This window comes from Zalophus californianus, chromosome 3, assembly GCF_009762305.2.
Source record: "Zalophus californianus isolate mZalCal1 chromosome 3, mZalCal1.pri.v2, whole genome shotgun sequence".
Taxonomy (NCBI): domain Eukaryota; kingdom Metazoa; phylum Chordata; class Mammalia; order Carnivora; family Otariidae; genus Zalophus; species Zalophus californianus.
The window spans coordinates 35,339,436-35,363,651 of NC_045597.1; the positions used below are offsets into that span (position 1 = coordinate 35,339,436).

At 32.9% G+C, this 24,216-nt stretch overlaps 1 protein-coding gene across 1 annotated transcript in view; it reads left to right on the forward strand.

The window, feature by feature from the left end:
* Nucleotides 1-24,216, forward strand: part of DACH1 (dachshund family transcription factor 1) — a 423,371-nt gene that overhangs the window by 384,569 nt on the left and 14,586 nt on the right. Inside the window, exons 9-10 of the mRNA XM_027590972.2 lie at nucleotides 2,382-2,525; nucleotides 3,043-3,111. Of these exons, the coding sequence (XP_027446773.2) occupies nucleotides 2,382-2,525; nucleotides 3,043-3,111 (213 nt within the window). The remainder of the gene's footprint in view (nucleotides 1-2,381; nucleotides 2,526-3,042; nucleotides 3,112-24,216) is intronic.

Genomic DNA, 24,216 nt, shown 5'->3' on the forward strand with positions numbered 1-24,216 from the left:
TTGTGTGTTTATATTATGTATGAGATTAAGAGTATTTTCTTTACAACCAACTTTCCCTTTGCCTCAACTAAAAGATTCTCCTAAATACTCTAGAGGGGGAGCACCTATTCCCTCATATAATAAGTATCCAATAAAAATATTGCACGTATCCTCCTTTTAAATGTTTGATACAGTCATTTGAAAATCATTGTTTCTTTTTGTTTTTCAAAGGAGCAAGACTTGGTAGGTTTTTACATTAGTTACTAAGAAGCAATAGCTAGTGGGTTCCTGGGATGAGGTTAATTTGGGAAAGCCATCACCACCCATGTATAGCATTCATCTAGATAATGTGATGTCACATAGATTTAGGTACTAAAGTAATCAAAACAAGATAAACATTGATAATGGGACGTATTCTTTGTGAATAATGATGATTGGTCAAAGGGTTCATTATATAAAACCATCTTCCATGAGATAGCCATGTCTTGATTTTGTTCTCACCTGGAGAAGTCTTTATTATTATTATTATCTTCTGACAAGACTTACAGTTAGACCCTTGAATTCCTAAAGTAATCTTTTGGTTACTTGAGAGAACTTTAGAATTTTATTGGTTCAAATCATTTGGAGGACTTACATTGTTTTTTTCTTTAACCACTAGAGGGCAAAACACTTCACAGATCACGTCATGAACCTCCCATTTAATTAATTGTGAACAATAAATTAAAGGTAATAGCTATCGATAATTATCTATTATAAATGTATCTACTGAAGTAGTGTACTACCCTGAAGAAAGAATAGGCAATACCACTCGGTTCAATCACAGAAGAGGAAACAATAAGCAGTCAATGGCAAGACACTGGGTATTGAGCTTTTAGTCCCATGGAAGTTTACAATCCAAATAAGTAATTCAGAAATTACTGTTTATTTTATGAACAATCATCTTTGGAAAGGGATACAGTAGGCAAATGATTTTGTTAAGATAAGCATATGATTTTCACCCTATTAAGTAAAGGAAATTAACATTTATTTGAAACCCGTTTTATTTTTATTAAAAAACTGTAGCCAATGTACATTTTGACAAAAAAAAGTCTCTGTTAATATGTGTTACCAGCAACAATAAAGTCAAGTTAATGGTTTGCCACCTTAATAGTATTAATAATTATAAAAACGGGACATAAGAAGATTAGAAATTGAAACAAATTCTTAATTGAACTTTTATTACTTTGTTTTATATTTGACTAAATACTGTATTAAATAAAAATGTTGTTTTTCTTTCATCTGTAGTAAGAAATCAAATAGTAAACTTGGAATGACTACTCCCTATGACTAAGTCTACAAAAGGATAATCTCATACTGATTCTGTCATATTCACATTCACATCCACAATGTTTATCAACCAGGAAAAAAAAACAAAAACATTTGGGTGCTCCCTGTATGCTAACTGCTTACCTTATATATATTGTAAAAGCTAAAATAATTATGATACTGAAAGTATAGTTAACATACATTTGTGAACATTTATTTGTTACTATTTATTATGTATTATATACAATGTTTAAATTGTCTAGTAGGAGAAAATGTATCATAATTAACTTTTTGTATCATAATTTAGTTTTGTATATAAATACCACATTATTGTCAGCAGTAGCACATTATTGTTATCAGTGAGGTTTTATACTCCACAGATTTCAGCAGAGTAAAACATAATTTTCTTGAAATACATTGTAGTGCATATAAATTTCTTTGAAGAAATTACTGATAACTCTGGGCAAATTACAATAGCTTCATCCCCCCAAAAGATAGCTTCTATGTTAATAATTAAGAGTATTAACTCATTATATACAATAATATTTATTGCATTTTTTTAATTTCAAGAAAAATTTCTTAATAACTAATTGGTGTAACTGTTTTTGCAAAACAACTACAGGGGAAATGCTCCATTTACTATTCAAAATTGGTGCTTCATTAAGAGATAGGAGGCATGCTTATAAAGGTTTGCATTATTCTAACTACTCTGCACTATTCTGATTCAAGGGCAGAGACTAATCCACAAAATTCATTTAATCAGGCTTCCTTTATCCGTGTATATAAATATTTACTAAAATTAATTTCCCCTTAAACCTGTCTCTACATATGACAATTAAAGGCATCTTTGTAATATAATAGTTCAAGGCTAAATAAAAATTGGCCTCCTTGGATGGTTCACTGGGATTTTATTTTAGGTAAAGGTGGGATTTTTTGAACTTCCTCTGCAGAGGTAGGCTCCATCCTGCAGTGGGCGGGGGGGGGGGGGAGGGGGGAAGAATATTATTAAAAAAAAAAAATAGATAATTTGTAAGCATATGTAAGTTGGAACATCGCAAAAACTTTTTAAAATATAATATACAAATACTCTTTTCTAGCCATAGTTCAAAAGAGGCTAAAGAAGGAGAAGAAGGCAAAGAGAAAATTACAGGAAGCGCTTGAATTTGAGACAAAGCGGCGGGAACAAGCGGAGCAAACACTAAAACAGGCAGCTTCTACAGAGAGTCTCAGGGTCTTAAACGGTAAGAGAGGGCATCTTTATGCCTGGCTAACTAACATTCGCTTTTTAGCACTCAAAGGACAATTTAAACTTGCGTTTGTGGTTTTATATCTTTATCTCTATATCTAGTGATTCATTAAACTGTGCGCCTAGCTGAGAGCCTGGTGGGTGGTAGTCCCACTTGTTGGGGCAATGCTTGATTTCATAGGGGCTTTCACCCTCTTGTTATGGCTTAACTCCAGTATCTGGGACCTGACCTCGCTTTCCTGTTTAGCCGAGTCTGTCTCTACTGAAATGGGATAAAATATTAATCGGAGAACATCCCAACCCCATCCCATGTTATGAACAATTTTGTGTTACTTATTTCTCTCTTCAAATATTTTGATAATTCTTGTGGTTCTGGTCTTTGTTAACCTTTAAAAGATGACAAAGATTTATGTAATTTTAATTCAGCACCAAAGTAACAGGTTGCTCTTTTTTTTAAAAGGACAATAGCATCAAATGAAATATGTGTCACTCTTACCTTTCTGTGCTTTTAGACTCTCTGACCCCAGAGATAGAAGCTGACCGCAGCGGCAGCCGAACAGATGCTGAAAGGACAATACAAGGTAGGAATTTGCAAAAGGCTATAAATCTAGATCTTGCTATATGAGTTTTTCCTCAGCTTTAGCCTGCTATTCAAGCATGTAGCCTACCATCTGGGCCACATCAAAACAAGTTCAAACAAGGTCAAGTTCATCTTGCTTGTTTATATGAGTGAATTCATTTTGTGCTGATAGATTTTCTTTAAATTAACAGGTCATTTCTGTTTATACAATGCAATTAAAAAGGAATAATTAATTTTAAACAATGTATGATTTAATCTTGGACACAGTAAATGTGCTTTATTGAATGCTTGAAGCCCAATCTCACTCGGGAAGGGTTTATAAGTTCTATACCATCTGAATAAAAGCATGGGTTAATCAAATAGGTAGTTCTTAAATTTGAAAATTTCTCCTTCTCATTTTTGTGACAGATACTACAAGGTACATGCAAAATAGACTGGTTGAATGTTAACAATAAATAAGATTGTTTAGTCCTCTGTGGATTTTCTGAATGTTCTCTATGCCATTATATACATTTTAATAACACAAATGTGCTGAGCAAAATCATATATAGAATACTAAAGGGAGTTGTATAAACACTCAGAAGAGCTAAATACATATATTGCCAAGACCATACTGTTAGGAAAGAACAAAATCTGAAGGTAACATTTGTAGTCTAACATCTATTCTAGGCAATAAACTCAGTCTAACAACATGAATACTAAACAGTAAAAAGAGCATTTGTTTTCTATTTTAAATGAAGATGGTTCTTCAAAGGGAAGCCTAAAATGATTAACTGCTATAATCCTCCCAATTGCTTTTATTTTGCATTTTAAGCTCAATCATTTTGGGGATATTGTTTGACATTAATTGTGCTACTTAATCAGCTCCGAAAGTGTCAGCTTTGGTTTAGTGTAAAGGAAATATACTTTTGTCAAGTATCAGATATGAAATAAGTAAAAATCAGAAACTTGCAGGAACATTCCTGAAGAATGTTTTTGCCTATATTTATTTTACCTAAAACCATGATAATTATTTTTTAAATCCTGAGGTTTGAACCATATGTTTTTATGAGATATCTCCTTGTGTATGTAAGATTAATGCAATTGTAGATGTAGAAAAGACTTTTTTTACAGCATTATGGATATCAGCAAAATTATGTGTGTGTGTGCATCTATAATCTTATTAAAATCATACGATTTCTGTTCTGTCTCTTTTAAAAATTGCATACAGATGTTAACAAATTAGTAATAGCAAAGCCAGTCCTCTTTATCAGGGATGATAACTTCAATCAGGTCAATATAAATATCAGCCCTGATTTGTGTGTGCAGGGGCCCACTCATTCATTAACATAGCTGGTGGCCAAAAGGGGTCTAAGAAAGCACATGAGTCTCTGGGTAGATGTGATATATAAATTGTCTGGTATCTACAGAATCCTCAAGGTTGTCAAATCAATCCAAGAAAAATTATAGACAATATATTCCTGCATATTAATGGAAGATTTGTTGCCAATGTTAAGAAGTGATTAGGCAATGATTAAACACTTCGCATAGTTAACATTATGTCAACATTATTCCAGGAATTTGCTATCAGTGAAATTTTGGTCATCAATAAAGCTATATTTATTTTAATTTGAATTTGTAAAACTCACATATATTCAAATATACACTTTTATATGCATAAAGAAGACTTTATGCATATAAAGAAGACTCTATAAGGTTGAAGTTTCGACAACTCCTATTTCCTTCTGTGATTTGCTTATTCCAAGTAAAATTTTAAATCATAAATTGCCTTCCTTTTGCTATCCAAAATGCTCTCAGTTGAGTAACAAAGAAAACCCACCCAAACAACTTTATAATTAAGGCAATAAAACATTTGAAGAACAGTTATACATAGTGATTTAAAGCCAAATATAAATGATTATGGAGTTATTTAATGCTTTGCTTTAGTTGTAGTATAAAATCTTAATCATTGAATTCATTCATTCAGCCGGTCAATTAAAAATGTGTTCCTTAATTTTAATGTGAACAATCAGTAATACTCTACTTTTTGTATACTTACCCTTGGATGTAATGGTTTTGTTATATTGTTCAAAATGCACAATTAGTTTTCAATCAAACCCTTAACTCATATATTCATGGTTTTAATTAGATAATAGGGATTTTTTTTCTCAAATGTGATAAAAAACATTGTGGATGAATCTGTATTTTTATGTTTTAGTTACCAGAAAGTTATTTTACCAGGAGTTGAACCACCCAAGACTTTTAAAATACCAGGCAGACCCTTGGGCACCTGGGTGGCTCAGTTGGTTAAGCGACTGCCTTCAGCTCAGGTCATGATCCTGGAGACCCGGGATCGAGTTTCACATCAGGCTCCCTGCTCAGCAGGGAGTCTGCTTCTCCCTCTGACCCTGTTCCCTCTCGTGCTCTCTATCTCTCATTCTCTCTCTCTCTCAAATAAATAAATAAAATCTTAAAAAAAAAATACCAGGCAGACCCAAGAGATCATCTTTTGCTACTCTCATCCCACTAAATAAGCTCATTTGGCCCTTTGAGCCTTTTTTTTCAAACCTTAGACTAAATGAATACATTTAGAAGCCAACAGAACAAAATTAACTGTGAACAGAAAAAAATCAAAGATAAAAAACTAGTTAGTTAAATTCCGAGTCGAAGCACAATGATGGGAAAGGCAAAGAGGAAAGAACTGGAACTCGTTGCTCATTTGTGAAATGGTCTATGTCATGCGTTCGGGGAGCCGAGAGCGCCCGCTGCATCACAGTGTAAGAATGACGCAGATATGGGCTCTTCCTCCCTCTATTTTCTTCGTCTCGGCGCCCCCAAGCCCAGGTGTGATGATACCTTTTGTATTCTTTCTTGCTTCCAGTCTAACCATAAGTGAAATTATTCTCCGTTCCAAAATAAACTCAACTTAATTAGGAAAGACAAAGGAAAGGCGCATTTCTCAATGCTTGTCATGTATTTATTTATTTTTAACATTCTGGCAATAAATAAATGCCATGCTTGGCCCAAGAGTTAGTCACCTAGAAGTTGGGCACTTAAATAATGCTCAAGTGCCAGGTAATTACCCCCAAATAAGCACCTCAGGTTAGTTAGACTAAACACTGCCTCATTGGCACTTAATACCACCATTTCTGTAAAACTATAGGGGAGGCGAGGAGGGAACCAGACAGCAGTTTAGAAAGTATTCCTGAGCAAAGAGACCCTAAATAATTTACTTACTTATGATAAGTAAAGTAAATCAGCTCATCCTACACAGGGATAAATTCTTCATTGTTGATATTTCTAGTAGCTAACTCAAAATTCATGAGTTTAGTGGCAATATTGTGGTTAGAGAATAAACATCAAAAAATTAAAGAAAAACTTGTTTCAGGAGCTGAATTATATGGTGATTAACTCTTATGCCTTGAGTCTTGCAGATTTATATGGCATGATTTGTGTTGGAAAATTTTATCTTACTTTAAAGCTTTTTGTAGGATCCTTTGAATATGCAGAGTAGACTGGGTTCATATAAATACTCCTTGGACACTTTTTTTGGACTAGTTAATAAATATCTTCCAAAACCTTTTCTGCCCGCACACATATAGATGCCCATCCCTATACTATCTGCAGCCAAATCTAGAATATGATAGCTTTCTTGAGCTACATTCTAATTTCTTCTTAATCTCTCTTCCTGGACAATGGCACCCACTTAAATGGTTTATTTAACTGATATGTTTTGACAATTAAAAATATATATATATATATATAATCTCCAGCCCATTCAGACATTTCTTAAGAGGTCCAGGTAATATCCAGCTTTATTTGGCTGTCTCACAGAAGCCTCAAGGTCAAGTGCACAAAACCAAAATGATCGTGCACCCCCTGCACACCTGTCTTCATCCAATGTTCCTTCTCTCTGGAACTCTCATCTGCCCAGTCCAGCCTCCTCCTTAATTTATACTGAGGAAGAGCAGAGCATGCATTTCCCTCCCTCATCCTCCACACCCAGTTACAGCTCTTTCCCCTTGTCCTGGAACCCTCTCATCTTTTCTGATTTCCTGAAAGCCCCACATCTTTCTCCACCTATCAGGGACATAGTTCCTTCCTCCTTGCCTTTACTTACCCAACCTTGAAATCTCTTAGAAGTTACTGCTTCCAGGAATGCTTCCCAGACCACCCCTGCCCCTCCAGCACCTCCCCATCCCCTGGGTCTAATTCTGCCTCTTCGAGGGTCTTACCATACCTTTCACTTCTCCACAATCACCTGCTGTGCATTTGTAATGCCTTGCTCAGTGTCTTCTTCCTCTCTCTGGAAGGTAACTGAGCAGAGTGTGAACCATGTCTGTTTTGGTCACTACCATGACCTGTATGTTTGACACATGTATACGAATGTGTCAGATGTTTGTGTCGTATTTACAGTGCTGAATGTTCGATATATCGTGAAAGAATGTATCAACCATTGATGACTTAGGACCTGTTTGATCTTGTGAATGCCAAGGGTCCTCATTGTTCTGACATTTCTCAGACTTTGGTTGGAGAGACTGATATGAGGAAGCGAAGGATAATATAATTCTACCTAGGAAAGTCAGAATTACAAATTCTGGCAGAATCAATTTTCGTATCTGATCGCTGAATTAACAATATGTGTTTTTGCTTCTTATATGTGTGTGTAATGTTACTTTTTTGTTTGCACATTTGACATAAGATTTGGATTCTGTGAATATTCACTTACACTCACTTTTTTCCATTTTAAATTTATATTTAATTTAACATGTTATGGTTATATTTCTCAAATAATACCTTCATCTTTTGTTTAATATACTTTAACCTTATGCTTCTTTTTTGATTTCTTATAATTCTACATGATTAAATCTTCTTTATAAATTATTTAGGTTATCAATATATAGACGCGAACTATAACATAGGACAATCATGGATTAGTGCTGTTTTATCTATGTCTTTTATCAATTTCTGAAGAGTCTGGAAAGTTCACTTTCGAAGTAGTAGCTTTGGCTTCTTTTTAAGAAAACCCGTCTTTTTGAACCATTAGAGACGATGGACTCTGAAAAACAAACTGAGGGTTCTAGAGGGGAGGGGGTGGGGGGATGGGTTAGCCTGGTGATGGGTATTAAAGAGGACACGTTCTACATGGAGCACTGGGTGTTATGCACAAACAATGAATCATGGAACACTACATCAAAAACTACTGATGTAATGTATGGTGATTAACATAACAATAAAAAAAATTAAAAAAAAAGAAAACCCGTCTTTTTAAGCCAAAAAAGAATTGGTAAAATCAATGGAAATGTGGACCATAGTTCCTCTGACATCTTAGAATGTCTGCAAGTTATGCTTGCAAAATCTTGACTTCACTCGAAAGTACATCTCTTTTATTTATATCCAATGGCCATAATCAAAACTGTTTGGCTTTTTATTCTTTTTTTGACTGATCTCAGATCATAGAAAATCAAATATTCTTCCAATAAAAGGACATAAAAGACGTGCCTTCACATTAACAATCTTTTTTTTCCAATTAAAAAATATCTCCTTTCTGCTTCCTAGATATTTTAAGATACATGCTGAATTTAAAAATTGTTTATTTTTCAACAAATATTTGTTGAACACTGATGACATACCAAGTACACTTTTATGATGTTATTGCCTTAGCATTAGGAAAGGACTTTAAAGATCAATTAAAACTCTTCATTTTGCAAACAAGGAAAGTGAGACTTAGGGAGGGCACATGACTTGTTAAAGTTATATCATGAGTTAATCAGAGCTGGGAATGTAACTTAGTTCAGTTGCTTTTCACATTCCCTTGTTTTCTCCTGATTATTTTAGATTAGGATTGTTAAAATGTGCCTTTCTTGCTTATTTAAAATATGTGATTTTTATTATTGTTTGGTTAGTAACTTCCAGTTTCAAAGCATCATCATGCATATCAATCTTATGAGTGGAATTTATATCTTTTATCAAAATTTTGTATTGAACCAAATGTTTTAGCACTCATTGAATTTCCCCATAATACACTTTTCGTTCATTTAGGCTTAGGGATATTATATGGTAAGTGGAACTATTTGCTTATTAAAATAGTGAGGTAGATTGGAAACTGATATTTTTGACCCTTTCCTATATATTTTAATTTAAAGGTGAGATAACTAAAGTTCAGAGTGGCTAATTAATATTCTCACATTTACGCTATGAGTTAGTGGGGTCACAGACATTTGAATCCATATTTATGACTCCAAAGTCCTTGTTCTGTCCTCCATGCCTCGCTGTCTAGACTTCTCTCCCTTCTAGAATAACTACTTCCATGCCTGTCAGCCAATTTGAATAGTTAGCACATTGTGTTAATGACTTAAGAAGTTCAAAACAGTCTACTGACAGGCACTAGAGAATGATATACAATTGTATTGTATATACAGATGTATTGTGTATACAATACAGTGTATACAAATGATATACCAAAAAAAGGTTTCCTTTACAGTTTATAGACACTTCCACACACACTGGGGAAAACTCACTCTTTAGTGAAGAAAACAAAGTAGCAATAAAAGATACTAAGAAATTAATCATATTTAGATAAAAGATTTATCCACATCCCTACCACTGAGCATGCAGTGAACTTAAGATAAATTTAAAATCAGACACAAATCTAATTGTGACTTAATATAAGACATTTCTTTTGTAGTAGGTGTCTGAACAGAGTTATTAAATGATATTCCAAGACTTTTACACTGTAATGGCCCTAAATTGAAACTTATTTAAACTTAGCACTTCTAAAATCTTTTTGAAAGTATTGTTTACATTTAATTTCATATAATTGTCTTATGCACATTTCTATTTTTAATACTTAAGAAAAGACCCTTAAGTGTAATGGAGAAGTAGGGGTTCTTTTAGCACAGCTACAGAACTAGCAATTAAGAAAGCTAGGAGTCAGGTCTCGATTCAGATCTCTGCTCCATTTTTTTTCCCATTAGTAATTGCTTAACCTCAGAGAATTGTTAGAAGGATTAAATAAAATAATCCCTGTAAGGACTCAACATGTACTGGACAATAGTATGCATACAGTTAAGTTTTATCTGTTAATATTACATTTTATTATTGTGAGTTAACATATTTACAGTGCCTAGCAACTGATAAACACTGAAGCTATTATTACTCTGATATATAATTTACTTTTCTTTTTTCAGAAAATTGGTCTTTATAATATCATGTTGATTTAGTCCCCTAGTAAAGTGTTTGTAGAAATTTATAAGAATGTTTTTGTTATTGCAACCTAACTTTTCATATTTGAAGATGTTTTTATTTAGCTTAAAAGAGGGAAAGGGAGGGTTTTATGAAAAGAAAGAAAGAAAAAAGAAAAAAAGAGAAGGTTGTTCAAAACTGGTTTCCAGACTGCTTGCACTGTATATTGACTATTGTTGAGTCACTTACAAATAATGTAATTACCATCAGGATCACCTCAAACTCTTTCTCTTGATCTTAAAAACATAAATAAATATTAGAATTATATTACTATGAACAAAACAAAACAATAATAAATTTACTTCTAGTCTCTTGGCACTGGTTTCTGGTGTTTGGCAGCATTTCAATGCAGCTAATCAATTTGAGACAGCATTGATTAAGTTGAACAAAAGATGATATTGATTGAAGGCTGTAACCAATAAACAGGCTATTGTTCCATAGTTGTCATAGGTCATTGTTAACTACTCATTTAACTAGACAGAGTTATTATTATTAAATAAAAAGTCTCAGACTTTTAGAATAATGTTTTCTTATAATTTCAGTATATTATTCTTTTAAGAAATACATAATAAAGGAAATCTTGTTTCTGAACATTGGTGGCTGTGTTTAAACACCAAATGCTGAAGGCCTTTTATAGGTTTTTGTTGGAAATGGTTTCTTACATAATTTAAACTAATTATACATGAAATGAGACATAGCAGGCAGTTAAGTATGAAGTTGCTGAAAATAGTAATAAGATACAGTTGATTATAACTATTACTTACAAAAAATTATTTTCAATGTATTATTTCCATAGACCTAATCTTCTAAACTCTTGGTTCTTATGGGAGAAAAGCATGATTTTCATTATTATGTTTGTGTTGAGCTGTGACATAACACAAAGTTTTGTCCTGTCATTTCAATTCTTACTCCATTGCCCAAATATTATGCAGATTAAATTAAGGCAAAATGATTGGGCTTGGTTTGTAATATAGTTGACATCATTTTTCCTTAGTAAATGCCGTATAATAGGTGGTAGCTTCTATGACAATTCAGAGGATATAGGGAATATCAGGAATAATTAATTAGAGTTGGAGATTTAGAGAGGGTAAAAATGACATTGTACGACTAAATTATGATTAAATATTGAAACAGGCCAATTATTTATAGAAAATACAGTGTTTTGTTAGCATAGATACAACTGAATTAAACTGGCTTTTTCATGAATGTGTTTGTGTCTTGGCTTGAATACTGTCTGAAGACCATAATCAAAGAACGGTGATAAATGGAAATTGGGAAAGGTATTAGCAGGGGGTCTGAAAGATCAATGCTAGATCCATTTTGATTTAACATCATAATTAGTGATAAATTCACAGATGATCCTAATTTAGAAGGCGTAACATACATCTGTGTAGACAGTGTAAGTATGCAATAGAAATTTAGGGAATTTAGGAATCTCAGGATGAATGAAATGAGATTACCTTTGTAAGAAAGAAAATTTAATTTTAAGATCTGTGGGGTTAAAGAAAAAATTATAAAGCTCAACAAATGTCAGTGATAATGTGTGTCCGTTTACAACTTTTCATAGTTCTGTACTAACAATGAGCGGCTGTAGAACTGAGAGAAATGTCAGAGGATAGGTAGAAAAATAAGCCTCTGTCATTTTAATATTATATATATTTTTATTAATGATACTTTTTATTATTATGAATACCAGTTGAAGAAATTGGTTTTTCATTGTGATCAATGCATTCCATTAATTTCTTATTTAGATAGTATATTCTCATCTTCGGTTTTAAGAAAAATTTATTTAAAATAAGTTTTTGCATTGAGTCTTTTTACCTTCATTATCAAAAGACAAAAATGACGACCATTATGTCCAATTAACTTGCTCACTGACCATTGTTGCAATAGAAACCATATGTAATGTCTACCAAAGCTGAAGAGGGTTACCATTTTGAAATATAGATTAGAACTAACTCTAGTGGTTCATGTTCACATAGCCTGCTTCCTCTTTTTGTATCCACTCTTAGACAGTGAAAGTAGCCTGGCCATCTAAGAGAACCTCTAGTAAATATTCGCAGTAATTTCTTTGAGATGGAACATAAATAGAATTTTATTTTCTGAAAAATATTATTTATACTCCAGGATTATAAAAGTTAGCTGAAAATATTTAAATTACAGAAAAAGAATCCCCGCTTTAAAGTCTATTCACTAAATTACAGGATTTGCATGCACAAAATAAAAAACTGGTACATAAACACCTGGTGATGGAAAGTATGTCATCAATTTTGATAGCATGTATATGTTTAGACATTCAGGATATCTAAAACCCTTTGCTATAAATTCTTCTTTAAAAAAATAAGACATCATCATTTAGACTGTAAATGTAAAAACGCCAATGGTGCATTATTCCATCTCCCATAGTTAGGGACAGAATGCAGACATGCCACAATAATGTTTTTTATTTCAACTGTTCGAACCATATTAATGAGAACATCATTTTGGAGAACTAATTATTTCTATTTGTCTTGTGTCACACTTTCTAATTCCCCTATATTAGCACAGCCAAAGCAAATTAATTGCTTTTCCAGCAGTTGAAACTTGTCCAAGAATGAGCTCACATTCCCTTCCAGTTTCCCTGTTTCTGAGAGTGCATTGTGTCAGAAATTTCTCTTGATACTAAACATAGTCTAGAGAATATCTTTACAGATTTCTGTGCACTCACTTGATGAAATTTATAAGTTTAAGTGACCCGCCAGGAAAGATAAAGTTCTTAGCTGCAAGATTATACATCAAAACAGTTAAAGTGAAATTAAAATTAAATGAATGAATCTCACTGAAGCAAAAAAAGCAGTAATTAATGGTTCCCTTAATTGTCTTCATAAAATATTTGCATGGGTCTAATTTGCATAATTTGCATGTATTAATTAATCTTTCAAAGGAATTTTGTGCTGAGAGAAGCCAAAAAATCTCTTTGTTTTATTTAACATCTAATGAAATATTTATCTTCTTTAATGAACTTCTCATCTTCATTAAAATAAAAATTGCACAAGTTTGTATGTTTTAAATGTTTTTATAATTGAAGTATTCAAAAAATCTCTTTAGACTTGCAACAGCTGAAAAACAAACACATTATTTAACATTCAGTATCATTTTAACAACAGCAACACTTTAAAAAAAAAGGAAGTCCAATTTCACTTTCTCAAAGGTGGCAAAGCATTTGGTAAATGAATAAATGAATGCAGCTATTTGGTTTTAAAAGTAAAATTTACAAAGGCCTGATCATTTCTTTCAATGGTAATATTATTTTTATGGTTGAAATAGTGGGCAACTAGAGGGTATATATGAGAAAAATCAGTATGTTTAATTGTTTGAGAAATAGTTCACTGGTTGAAAATATTTTAACCAGTTCAAAGAAATAGCAAAATGCACTTGATATTATTAACATCTCCTAGATTGACTGACAATATTTCCTGGCAGGAGCTATACGGTTCCAACTTTATTCTAAATCTGACTGCTGGAGATTTGCAGCAGGGTTTTCTCCACTCACAAACTGAGATCATAGTGAAGACCAAGAGACGTGACTTGGAAGGGATGAAATTCAAAATTTCATCAAGTGCCAAATAGTACATATTCACGAAAACTAGGGAAGAGTGGGGGAGAGAGCCCAGAAGTTAAACAGACATAAGGGAAGGGAAATTGATGATTCGTTAATGGTATTCATTCTTTTTGATTCAAAAGTGATACAGAACATTCCAAAGAAGAACATCAGTTAACATTTTCTAAAGCAATTTAAAGTTTGCACAGCTTTCTCACATACATCATTTTCGTTTATCTTCTCCTCAAGCCCATTTTATATTTGAGAAAACTAAGGCACACGAACATAAAGCAGATTTCTTGGAATCAAACCATGAACTCAGGACCTCTGAGTCCATTTGACTCCGAATGCTTTGCTCCTATGTGACATCAATCTTTTTATCTCATGATAATTGATGAAGTGGCTATGAGTGACTAAATATTAAGCCAGATAATGAGGGTGGGCTTAAATTTATAAGGATTAAGATTCAAAATGCAAATATATAGCTCTTTCCATGTAAAGCCTAGTAATGAGATAAAATCAATTAAATTGACTTTGGTTTCCTCTAGGATCATCTTTAGGGAAGCAAAAAGGCATTTTCATTAGGCCATGGACATTTCTTAGCCCTGCAACCACTCTCATGATTTGCAGTTTCTCATGAAGTTTTCCCTAATATAAAAGGAAAAATTAAATCTATTTGGTGACAAAAATAGTTAGTAATCAGTTTCAAAATAAATGCCAATACAGATTTTTTCCCTAACAATGATAATTTATTTAATAAATAACTGATTTCTAAAGGTTTAAGGTTTAACATTAAGATGACTTAGTTTTAACAGTGGTAGAATGAGAACAGTAATCTGCTGTCAAAACTACCATTCATTAATGTTGTGACCCTGGTAACTCATTTTACATCCTAAGACCTGTTCTAGTACTGATATTTTTATCCTGTTAAAATGTCAAAGACATTTAACTTTTTATTAGTATGGACATAACACACACAGGCGATGCATGTGTCCATTCTCCATTATGGATACATGGATTCTGGACTCACACTGCCTGGGTTCAAATCACAACACTGATGTTTATTATCTGTATAACACAGAGTGTGTAAATTAAACTTTTTGATTTTTGGAGTTCCTAATCTGTAAAACACAGATAATGATCACAATATCCACCTCACGGAATTGTTATGGGATTAAGTGAATTAATATATGTAAAGAACTTAGAACAGTACTCGGTAGAGACTAAAAGCTAAAAAGACTTTGTTATTTTTACAATTATGCATAAACTTAATGTAATAATACTTGCAATAGTATTCATTTTTGGTAAAAATTAAACATGTTTTGGATCTTAAAAATTATTTTAAGCCAATAATTTTTTTCCCATATGTGATGCATACTTTTTCTTTTAGCATGTTTTAAGCTGGAAAATGCAAATTATATTTACCAGATTTTCCAGGGCATTTAAAAAATTCATGACAGAGTGTGAATTTCAATATTTATGTCAATTTAAATAATATGGTTTGAAGAGATTTATTTGCAGCCACATATTCTGTATGATTATTTATCTCTTTGCAAATTAAATGAAAGATAAACTAGTTATTCTTGACTCATTTAAGATGGAAGTGTTAGAGCTTCTTAATTTTTTATTATATTTGGCAAATTTCTCTTAATATGGTTTGTATTTTCATATAGTAGGGAGTAACTGCAGACTCTTCTAATTCATATATAATCATACTCGAGAGATAGTAAATCTCCACTTAAGCTTACTAATTACACCTATAAAACCATGAATGATGGCTACAAATTATTGGATCTGACTCTCATTTTTTTTTTATTTCTCCCTGGGAGAAAGAGCACTGGATGGGGAGATTTTAGACGATAAATTATCCCCATACAGAATCAGGTTTGCTGTATTTAAATTTGATGCCATACTATGATTTTATATTAACTTACAAAATTCCCATTTTAACGGATTAGGAGCTAATTATTTGATTTTCATGATAAAATGATAGTTACTTAAAATTTTAATAGCAATGTCTTTATTTTTTCTTAATGGATTTTACTGATTAATATAGTTCTATTTTGTTTCAAGTTACCATAGTCTTTTGACTTCTTTTTATAAATTCTCCAGCAACGTTATATGAAATGTCACTCTGAGGCCTTATCCCTAGTTAAGGTGTTGGGAATGGAGAAGAATTTTGCAAATGAGAAAAGAAGATTAGATGTAAGACAAGAGGCCACAGAAAGTACATTCCTCTGCTAACTCCAACAGATGGTTCTGGGTTCCAGCCCAGGTTGGACCATAAACTCAGTACTACCATATTTTTTTTTTTTCCTGAGGGAACTCAAAAATATGTACTTTTACATGAAAGTACAGATTTTCAAAAATACTGTGGAAGCCTGAATAACATAAATGTTTATTTACAGTTTTTGATAATAGTAAGACAGAAAAGTTCTCTCTCAATCCAAAAAGCTCATATAATGTCAGATGATGTCAACACATAAACCAAATGTAAAATATCAATTAAGTCACAAGTATAGAGAACAGTTCTCCAAGCTTTTTAGAATGAATGCAATGACTTCCCCTAACTGCTTTGATTTCAGACATACTTTTTTGAGATAGAATTTTAAGACCCACGTGCCCACATCATTCTTCAAATTTTTGCAATTCAGATTAATCCCATTATGTTAGGCACTTAATTGATATGATTATTGCAAAGGATTAAAAATGCCCAATAAATTACTTTGTAAATTCTAATTATACTTCTTAAATTATTAGAATGAGAAGTATTTCAAGAAATTGCAAAAGATACTTTAATGTAAAGGGTTGATGAATTATATACTATAGCTCAAAGGCTATATTTCCCTAAGAATTCAGAATCAATTCTGGTTAACAAATCTCCAAGACTCAGTGAGTGAAAAAAGTGAAGTAAATATGGTGGATCAAAAGAAAAATATTAATGGCATGGCACTCATATGCTTATGGTCTATCTTTTGGAATAAATTTCTCATAATTCTTATTTTTCCCAGGGGACTTCACTGAGATTTGTGATATATTTGTGCTAACTTTCCAAGGGTTACTGGCAGCAGAATCAAAACATGGTTCTAAACTATTTCTCCATATCATATTATCCCACTATTTGTAGATATTTTATTATAGTCTTACAGTAAGATTTTTAAATGCAGGCAAAATTTAACTAGTGACTTATTGCTCCTTCTTACACCTACTAATAGAGCAAATGAGAACAGTGAGCCCATTGCATCAAACTGATTTGAGTTCAAATTAGACAGAAACCTCACTGGCTCTCAAAAAGTTACCCTTGTCAAGTCATCAGCAAACTATAGCTCAAACCCCAACAGACCATCCGTCCAAAAGAAGGGTAAAGACACTGAAGAATATGAGCTTTCATGTTAACAGGAGAGCAAATCTCATTTTGATACAAAGCTGGCAACGATACTTAGCTTAGCTTCCACACTCTCTCATCTCATAATTTCACATTCACAGTAAAGTCTCACTAATTCCAAAAATACTGATAGCATTTATCTACAGAGTAAAAATGTAATGAAAATTACTGCTTGAGTGGTTATAAAGAAACATACCAAAATTAGGTCAATATTTTTAGGATGTTTATATACTTAATTTTCAGTATAGCTAGATTTTTGTTTTTGTTTTTGGTAAGTCACATATGAATTGATTTCTAAGTTAATGTTTAAATATTTAGTTGGTGGGTAATTGCCCATTTTGATCTCAAATGCAGCTCTTGGTTGCCTTGTTTTGAATAGTATTTCAACATGTGGTTCTATTCCTTTGTGAGAAAATTGGAACGCAGACATTTATTTAAACCCAACAATTCACATAGAAAGGTTGTGAATTATCACAGCTCAATAGGCTCTTTTGTAAGTTGTTTGTACAAAACACAGGAAATACAAAAACATTTCCAATTATTTTCTTAATGTTAAATTGTATAACCAACAAAAAGGTGAAATTTTGTCATTATTCCAAAGCTATAGGCTTTTATATTTCAACACTTGCAGGGTGCTTTAACATGAAATATTAGGGAACAAGTATACATGCAATTTTAGCAATATTTAATGGATCAATGACTGTTTAGAATTCTGAGACTTGAAAATAATGACTTTTTTTAAGATTTTTAAATTTATTTTAGAGAGAGGAGAGGGGCAGAGGGAAAGGGAACCTCAAGCAGACTCCCTGCTGAGCACGGAGTCCAACACAGGGCTGAATCCCAAGACCCTGAGATCATGACCTGAGCTGAAATCAAGAGTGGCTTAACTGATTGAGCTACCTGAGGAACCCCGAAAATAATGACTTTGATTATTGTTTTTTACTCTTGGCAGTATTTATGATTTCTGAATAAAATGAGTTAGCAATGTGACAAACGTGAATATATAAAAGTAGACATTTTAAAATCATATTTTAAAGATTTTACTTATTTATTTGAGAGAGAGAGAGAGAGACAGCATGAGCAGAGGCAGAGGCAGAGGGAGAAGCAGGCTCCCCGCTGAGCAGGGAGCCTGATGCAGGGCTTGGTCCCAGGGCCCTGGGATCATGACCTGAGCTGCAGGCTGGTGCTTAACCAACTGAGCCACCCAGGCACTCCAAGGTCCACATTTTCATATGGTTAGGCTAATAAGTAAATAAAAACAGAATACAAATAAGAAAAGTTTTGGAAGCTCCAAAATCACAAATTTAAATTTTAATGAAACCTGGAATTTCTATTCTTGAAATCCCTTTCAATTAAATATTTTTCATCTGATGTCTCTTCCTAAAACCCCTCTGACCATTGCAACTGCTATAAAATCTTCACTGCGGTATGGAATGGAAAAGACATAGATGAACACACTCCTCCAACATGGCTTCCAGACTGATATCAATGTCCTCTTCTGAGAAGCATCTCATGAACAGTTTGGGAGAACAAACCTTAAAAATGGCTGTCTGTGAAAAATGAATGTCATTTAAAAATATATACCTTTTTGATTTTCAAAGTTCATATTTAGTATTTTAAAGACTCTACAAGTCCTGCATTGAAGTTGATAAAAAAGTTAAATTAGCATTTTCTAGAATTCATCTGATTATGAAAATTTTTAATGAATTAAAAGTAATATTCTTAATCTCAGGAAACAAACTGAGGGTTGCTGGAGTGGTGGGGGGTGGGAGGGATGGGGTGGCTGGGTGATAGACATTGGGGAGGGTATGTGCTATGATGAGTGCTGTGAATTGTGCAAGACTGTTGAATCATAGACCTGTACCTCTGAAACAAATAATACATTATATGTTAAAAAAAAAAAAAGAAGATAGTAGGAAGGGAAGAATGAAGGGGGGGTATTAGAGGGGGAGAGGAACCGTGAGAGACTATGGACTCTGAGAAACAGAGGGTTCTAGAGGGGAGGGGGGTGAGGGGATGGGTTAGCCTGGTGATGGGTATTAAAGAGGGCACGCTCTGCATGGAGCACTGGGTGTTATACGCAAACAATGAATCATGGAACACTGCATCAAAAACTAATGATGTAATGTATGGTGATTAACATAACATAATAAAAAAAAGAAAAAAGAAAAATAGTATCTCATGGAATGAACTTTGGCAACTGTTTATTGTAACTAATTCTTGGTAAATCTATCTGTTGTAACCAATTCACTTTAACAAATGCTTATACACCAAGTGCTGGGGCCAGAAAAAAATGCAAAACACATGATATCTTTTCTAAATAATTCATAATCTAGTAGGATATAAAGATACATAAATAATTCTAGTGAAATATGTACTGAGTTAATTCCTTTTGGTAAAGCTGTGGGTGTCAAGGTGTTGTTTGGGGTGGAAGGAATTAAGTCAAATTTTAGTTATATAAAAATATGAAATATTTATACATTAAATTTTTACATGAAATCAGGAATTATTTTAACAAATCAAAATATGGCCAAATCATGTACCTACCTGTCTCTATAGTTAAAAACTAATGTACTCTATAAACATATTAGGTAGTCATATTTTGAAGTTTTTACAGTAGGACTCATTTTTTGTTTTGTTGTTTATAAGAACTCACTAGTACACTTTTGGGAACATGTATTTGAGGCCTAAAATTAATTTAATAGATTGAACCTGAAATTTAGAAAATTCGTTTTTTTTTTTCCCTTAACAATGTAAAAAATTGATTATTCTCTTTTAGTGAAGTACTGCTTTGACCTAGTGCTTCTGAAATGTAAACACAGTACTTTCAGAACACAAACAAACCCATTAATTCCAGTTTTGTGATTGGTGAAGATTCATTTAAGTCTACATATGTAAATCTACATCCTCTGAGAAGCCATATTATTGACATATTTTGTATAATTTTTTCAAAAGAAGAGACATAAATATTATGGCTGCTTCTGAGTACGGCTTTAAACAAATTCCTAAATACTATTTAGGAATATTTATCTGCTTCCCTTTGTTTTATATCTGGTCCCCCTTGTTTTATATCTGAAATCAATATATTAAATCCTAAATCCAATATGAATATTGCATGGGAAGTGTTGATCTAGAGTGAGAATAAAGAAGAATGTAATAAATTCAGAAATGAAGTAATAAGAATCCAAGTTCTGGTATTGTGCAAGGAAGAAGTGGGAGTGAGCAGTGAAGTATAAGGAGAAAATCAACTCATAGGGCATAGAAAGCAGCAGTTGGTAATTTGAAGTAGGTGGTCTGAGAAAGAGATCCAGGCCAATGGGGCATTTAGACAGAGTTGAAGAGTAAGCATCCAGGTGAATGTACAGCTGGAGCTTGAGTATGAGGCAGTTTGGATGTGAGGTCTAGACAAGAGATACCGCTGTGGACACCATTAAAGGCTTATGTTGAAATACATCATCTCTTTGCTTAATCTTGAAATTGTCATTCTTCTGAAAAGGCTAGAATGTCAATCCACTTCTCGCCCAAGGAAAGATTATAATAATAGTAATAAATGCAACATTAAGCAAAGAATATTCACATGACGATGAGTTAATACATTTCTCTATTATCCTTATTTGTAATGAATGACCTAATATTTCTTAAAAAATAGAGAAAACATTAAGTAGCTTTTTTTTTAATATCAGTTAGAAAGAATGGATTACTTGGCTTTGAATTTTGTCCATTAAAGTGAGTGTAATAAAACTGGAACCCAAAAATTTACAGTGCTAGATTATATACATAAAATTAGAATAAAGAATGCTAAAAATACATAGTGGTATATTAGAAAATTCATATTTTGACTTATTTATTTTGCGCCTTTGTTGATTCTGCAGATTTTACCTATGACAAACTGTCAATTCAACTCTTGCATTAAGAGACATGTATTTTTCATGATATTGTTTCATATGGCAATATGTTGGATATCAGTCCTTTCAAGTAATCAAACTACATGAATAGAGTCATAAACAAAAAAGCAACAATAATTTACTCACATTGTTAGCTTTCCCTCTGATGCATACATATTTCTTGCCATCATTTGAACAGTATAATACATTCTTACTTTGATGAAGGGAAAGTAAAAATTACACTTTAGACTTGGTAAGTAAATAAAAAATGCTCAGGTAATAGTGTTTTGAATTATCACAACGAAGTGTGTGTTATACCAAAATAATACTAGTCCTACACCATATTTTAAGCTTTTGGAGCATCAGATTTTTCAATACATAAGACATTTGGTAATAAAGCCATCAAATGTCTGGTTAAAGTTGAAGCATTTAGAGAATTCTCATCTGAGCACTGAACTAGCAAAGAACAAGACCCGTTTAAAAAAGGGCTGATGAAATGAGCTCTTCATACAGACATTATAATGCTATCGTGAAGGGGAAAACAGGCAATATTTATTAATCAAGACTCACAAGTTAATATTCTTATAGCTATTCAAGTACGTTTCCTTAAAAAGAGATAGAACTGATATCTGTCCAGTTGAAATGAATCAAAGATATTATGATAAAATTAAGCATTCGTGGTTGAGCAATTTGGTATTGTCTAAGTGCAACTGTGAGTTAGCCCTGAAAGAGTAGTAAATAGTTTCTCTGGTGGGAAAATAGAGATTTTATTATAAAGTGGTTTTGACATAAGCCTCGATTGAGTTCCTTAAATTCATAATGTTTCTCGAAATGTAACCTTAATTCAGGATATAATGATCTATGTGACATAAGTTAATTTTATTCATATCACAATTGGTAGTGATGGGAAAATAAGGAAATACTGACAATAACCAGAGCTCAAGCTCTTAAATTTAATGGAAATAGTGGCCTATGTTACCATGACCCAGGGCAGATTTTCACAGTAGGCATGAAATATACGTATATCAACATTTATCTATTCTTCCTAAATATATGCACGTTTATTATAATATACTTTAAATGTTTATTTGTAAAGTTTTTGTGTTTATTTTTTGAAATTGAATTAAAGAAATTTGACAATCTCATGTAATTTAATATATGCTGAGAACAAATTGGAACTTAAACATAAACTGTAAGTTAAGTCCAGAGTGCTCAGATGTGTCCTGAATTCTTTGTGTCTAGAGACAGAGACAATTTGTAAAATGCAAAGTTATCTATTAGCATTGTCTATTTTTGTAATAGCACATTTTGTCTTTTTTGTTTTTTCATCGTTTTCCACTTTAGAAAGCATTTAGTGGCTTACATTTGTCATTGTTTGTGGCTGGTTTTGTTGATATTTTCCTGATCAATTGGCAAAGAATTATGTCTGTTTCTTAAAAAACATGCAGTATGATAAACAACAGTTTCAAATATTGCAAGATACCAGGTTTAATCAAAATTGAACATAGCCAGTCACCACTACTGAATCAAAACTTTGAAGGGGCATTAAAAAGATTGTCTGGCTTCTTCTTCAATCTGGTGTCTTTCTAAGTGCTTTTAATAGAGAGATCTAGAATTTTTTTTGTCCTTCTCTCTTTTTCGGTAATTTGTTAAATGGTAATAACTTCAGTAGTATGGAGTTATACAGTTTCCTGGGATGGTTACTTTGGTCACATTGCATCAAGTATCTGATGTAATCAGCATTATTCTGAGAGAAGTTTAGTATAAGAATTAGACTATTAACAATTATCATTTTTATTTCTGAGGCCACCATATATCATGAAACGTGATAATCAATCTTTATGGAAAATCTGTTTTTCATTCCCAGTAGAATCAAATTGCCCTAAGGTAACATAGGTAAAGTTACTTCCACTTAATAGAAGATATACATACTTAATATATATTTATATATATAATATCCATTTTAAAAGACAAAACAAAGTTGTGAAAATATTCTGTGATTTAGAGTAATTTAGTCCATTAGTAGCAAATCAGAGAGGTTTTTTTAGAAATTATTTTGATGTAGGGGCACCTGTGTGGCTCACTCACTTAAGAAGCTGACTCTTGGTTTCAGCTTAGGTCCTGATCTCAGGGTCCTGAGACCCAGACCCGTGTAGGGCTCCTCACTCAGCAGGGAATCTGCGTGAGATTCTGTCTCCCTCTCCCTCTGCCCCTCCTCCCCTCCATGCACTCTCTCTCTAAAATAAATAAATCAATAGGAAAAAAAGATTAAAAAATTATTTTGATGTAGTAAGACAAATATTGTACTGGAAACACACAGGTTGGTTTTGCTGTTTCTCTGAAGTGTAGGCAAGCTTCCAAGAGAATTCACAAAGTGGCACTTGGCGTGGCAAATTCACATGACTCAGAGCCGGGTCATCAATCTTTTTCTGTATTTCAGAAGAAAGCAAACTGAGGTAGTATACTAAAACCCTGTAAGTCACAAGAACTGAAATATTTATTTGTGACATTGACCAGCACATCTTTCTTATAAAGGAAGGAGTATTAATTATGTGCCGTGGCACAACAAATTACTTCCAAACTTCATGGTTTACAACATTTATTATCTCACAGTTTCTGTATGTGAAGAATCTGGGAATAGCTTAGTTGGGTCATCTGCTTTGAGGTCTTTCCCAGGCTACAATAAGGCGTTGGAAGGGATTGCAGTCAACCCTAGACTCAACTGAGGCAGGATTCACTTCCAAGCTTATTCATGTGGCTGTTGGCTGGCCTTGCATCCTCAAGGGTGTTAGATTGAGAGCCTCAGTTCCCCTGTTGGCTACTGGCCAAAGACCACCATCAGTTCTTTGCCACAGAACTTTCCATAGGGCAATTCACTATATGGCAACCTTCTTCAGCAGATGAAGCAAGTGAAAAGATCCAGGGAGAGTGTCTTCCAGCAGGATAAACGTCAGTTGTTTATAATCTAAGCTTGGAAGTGATTTTCCTTCACTTTTGCCCTATTCTCTTTATTAGAAGCAAGGGCCTAGATAC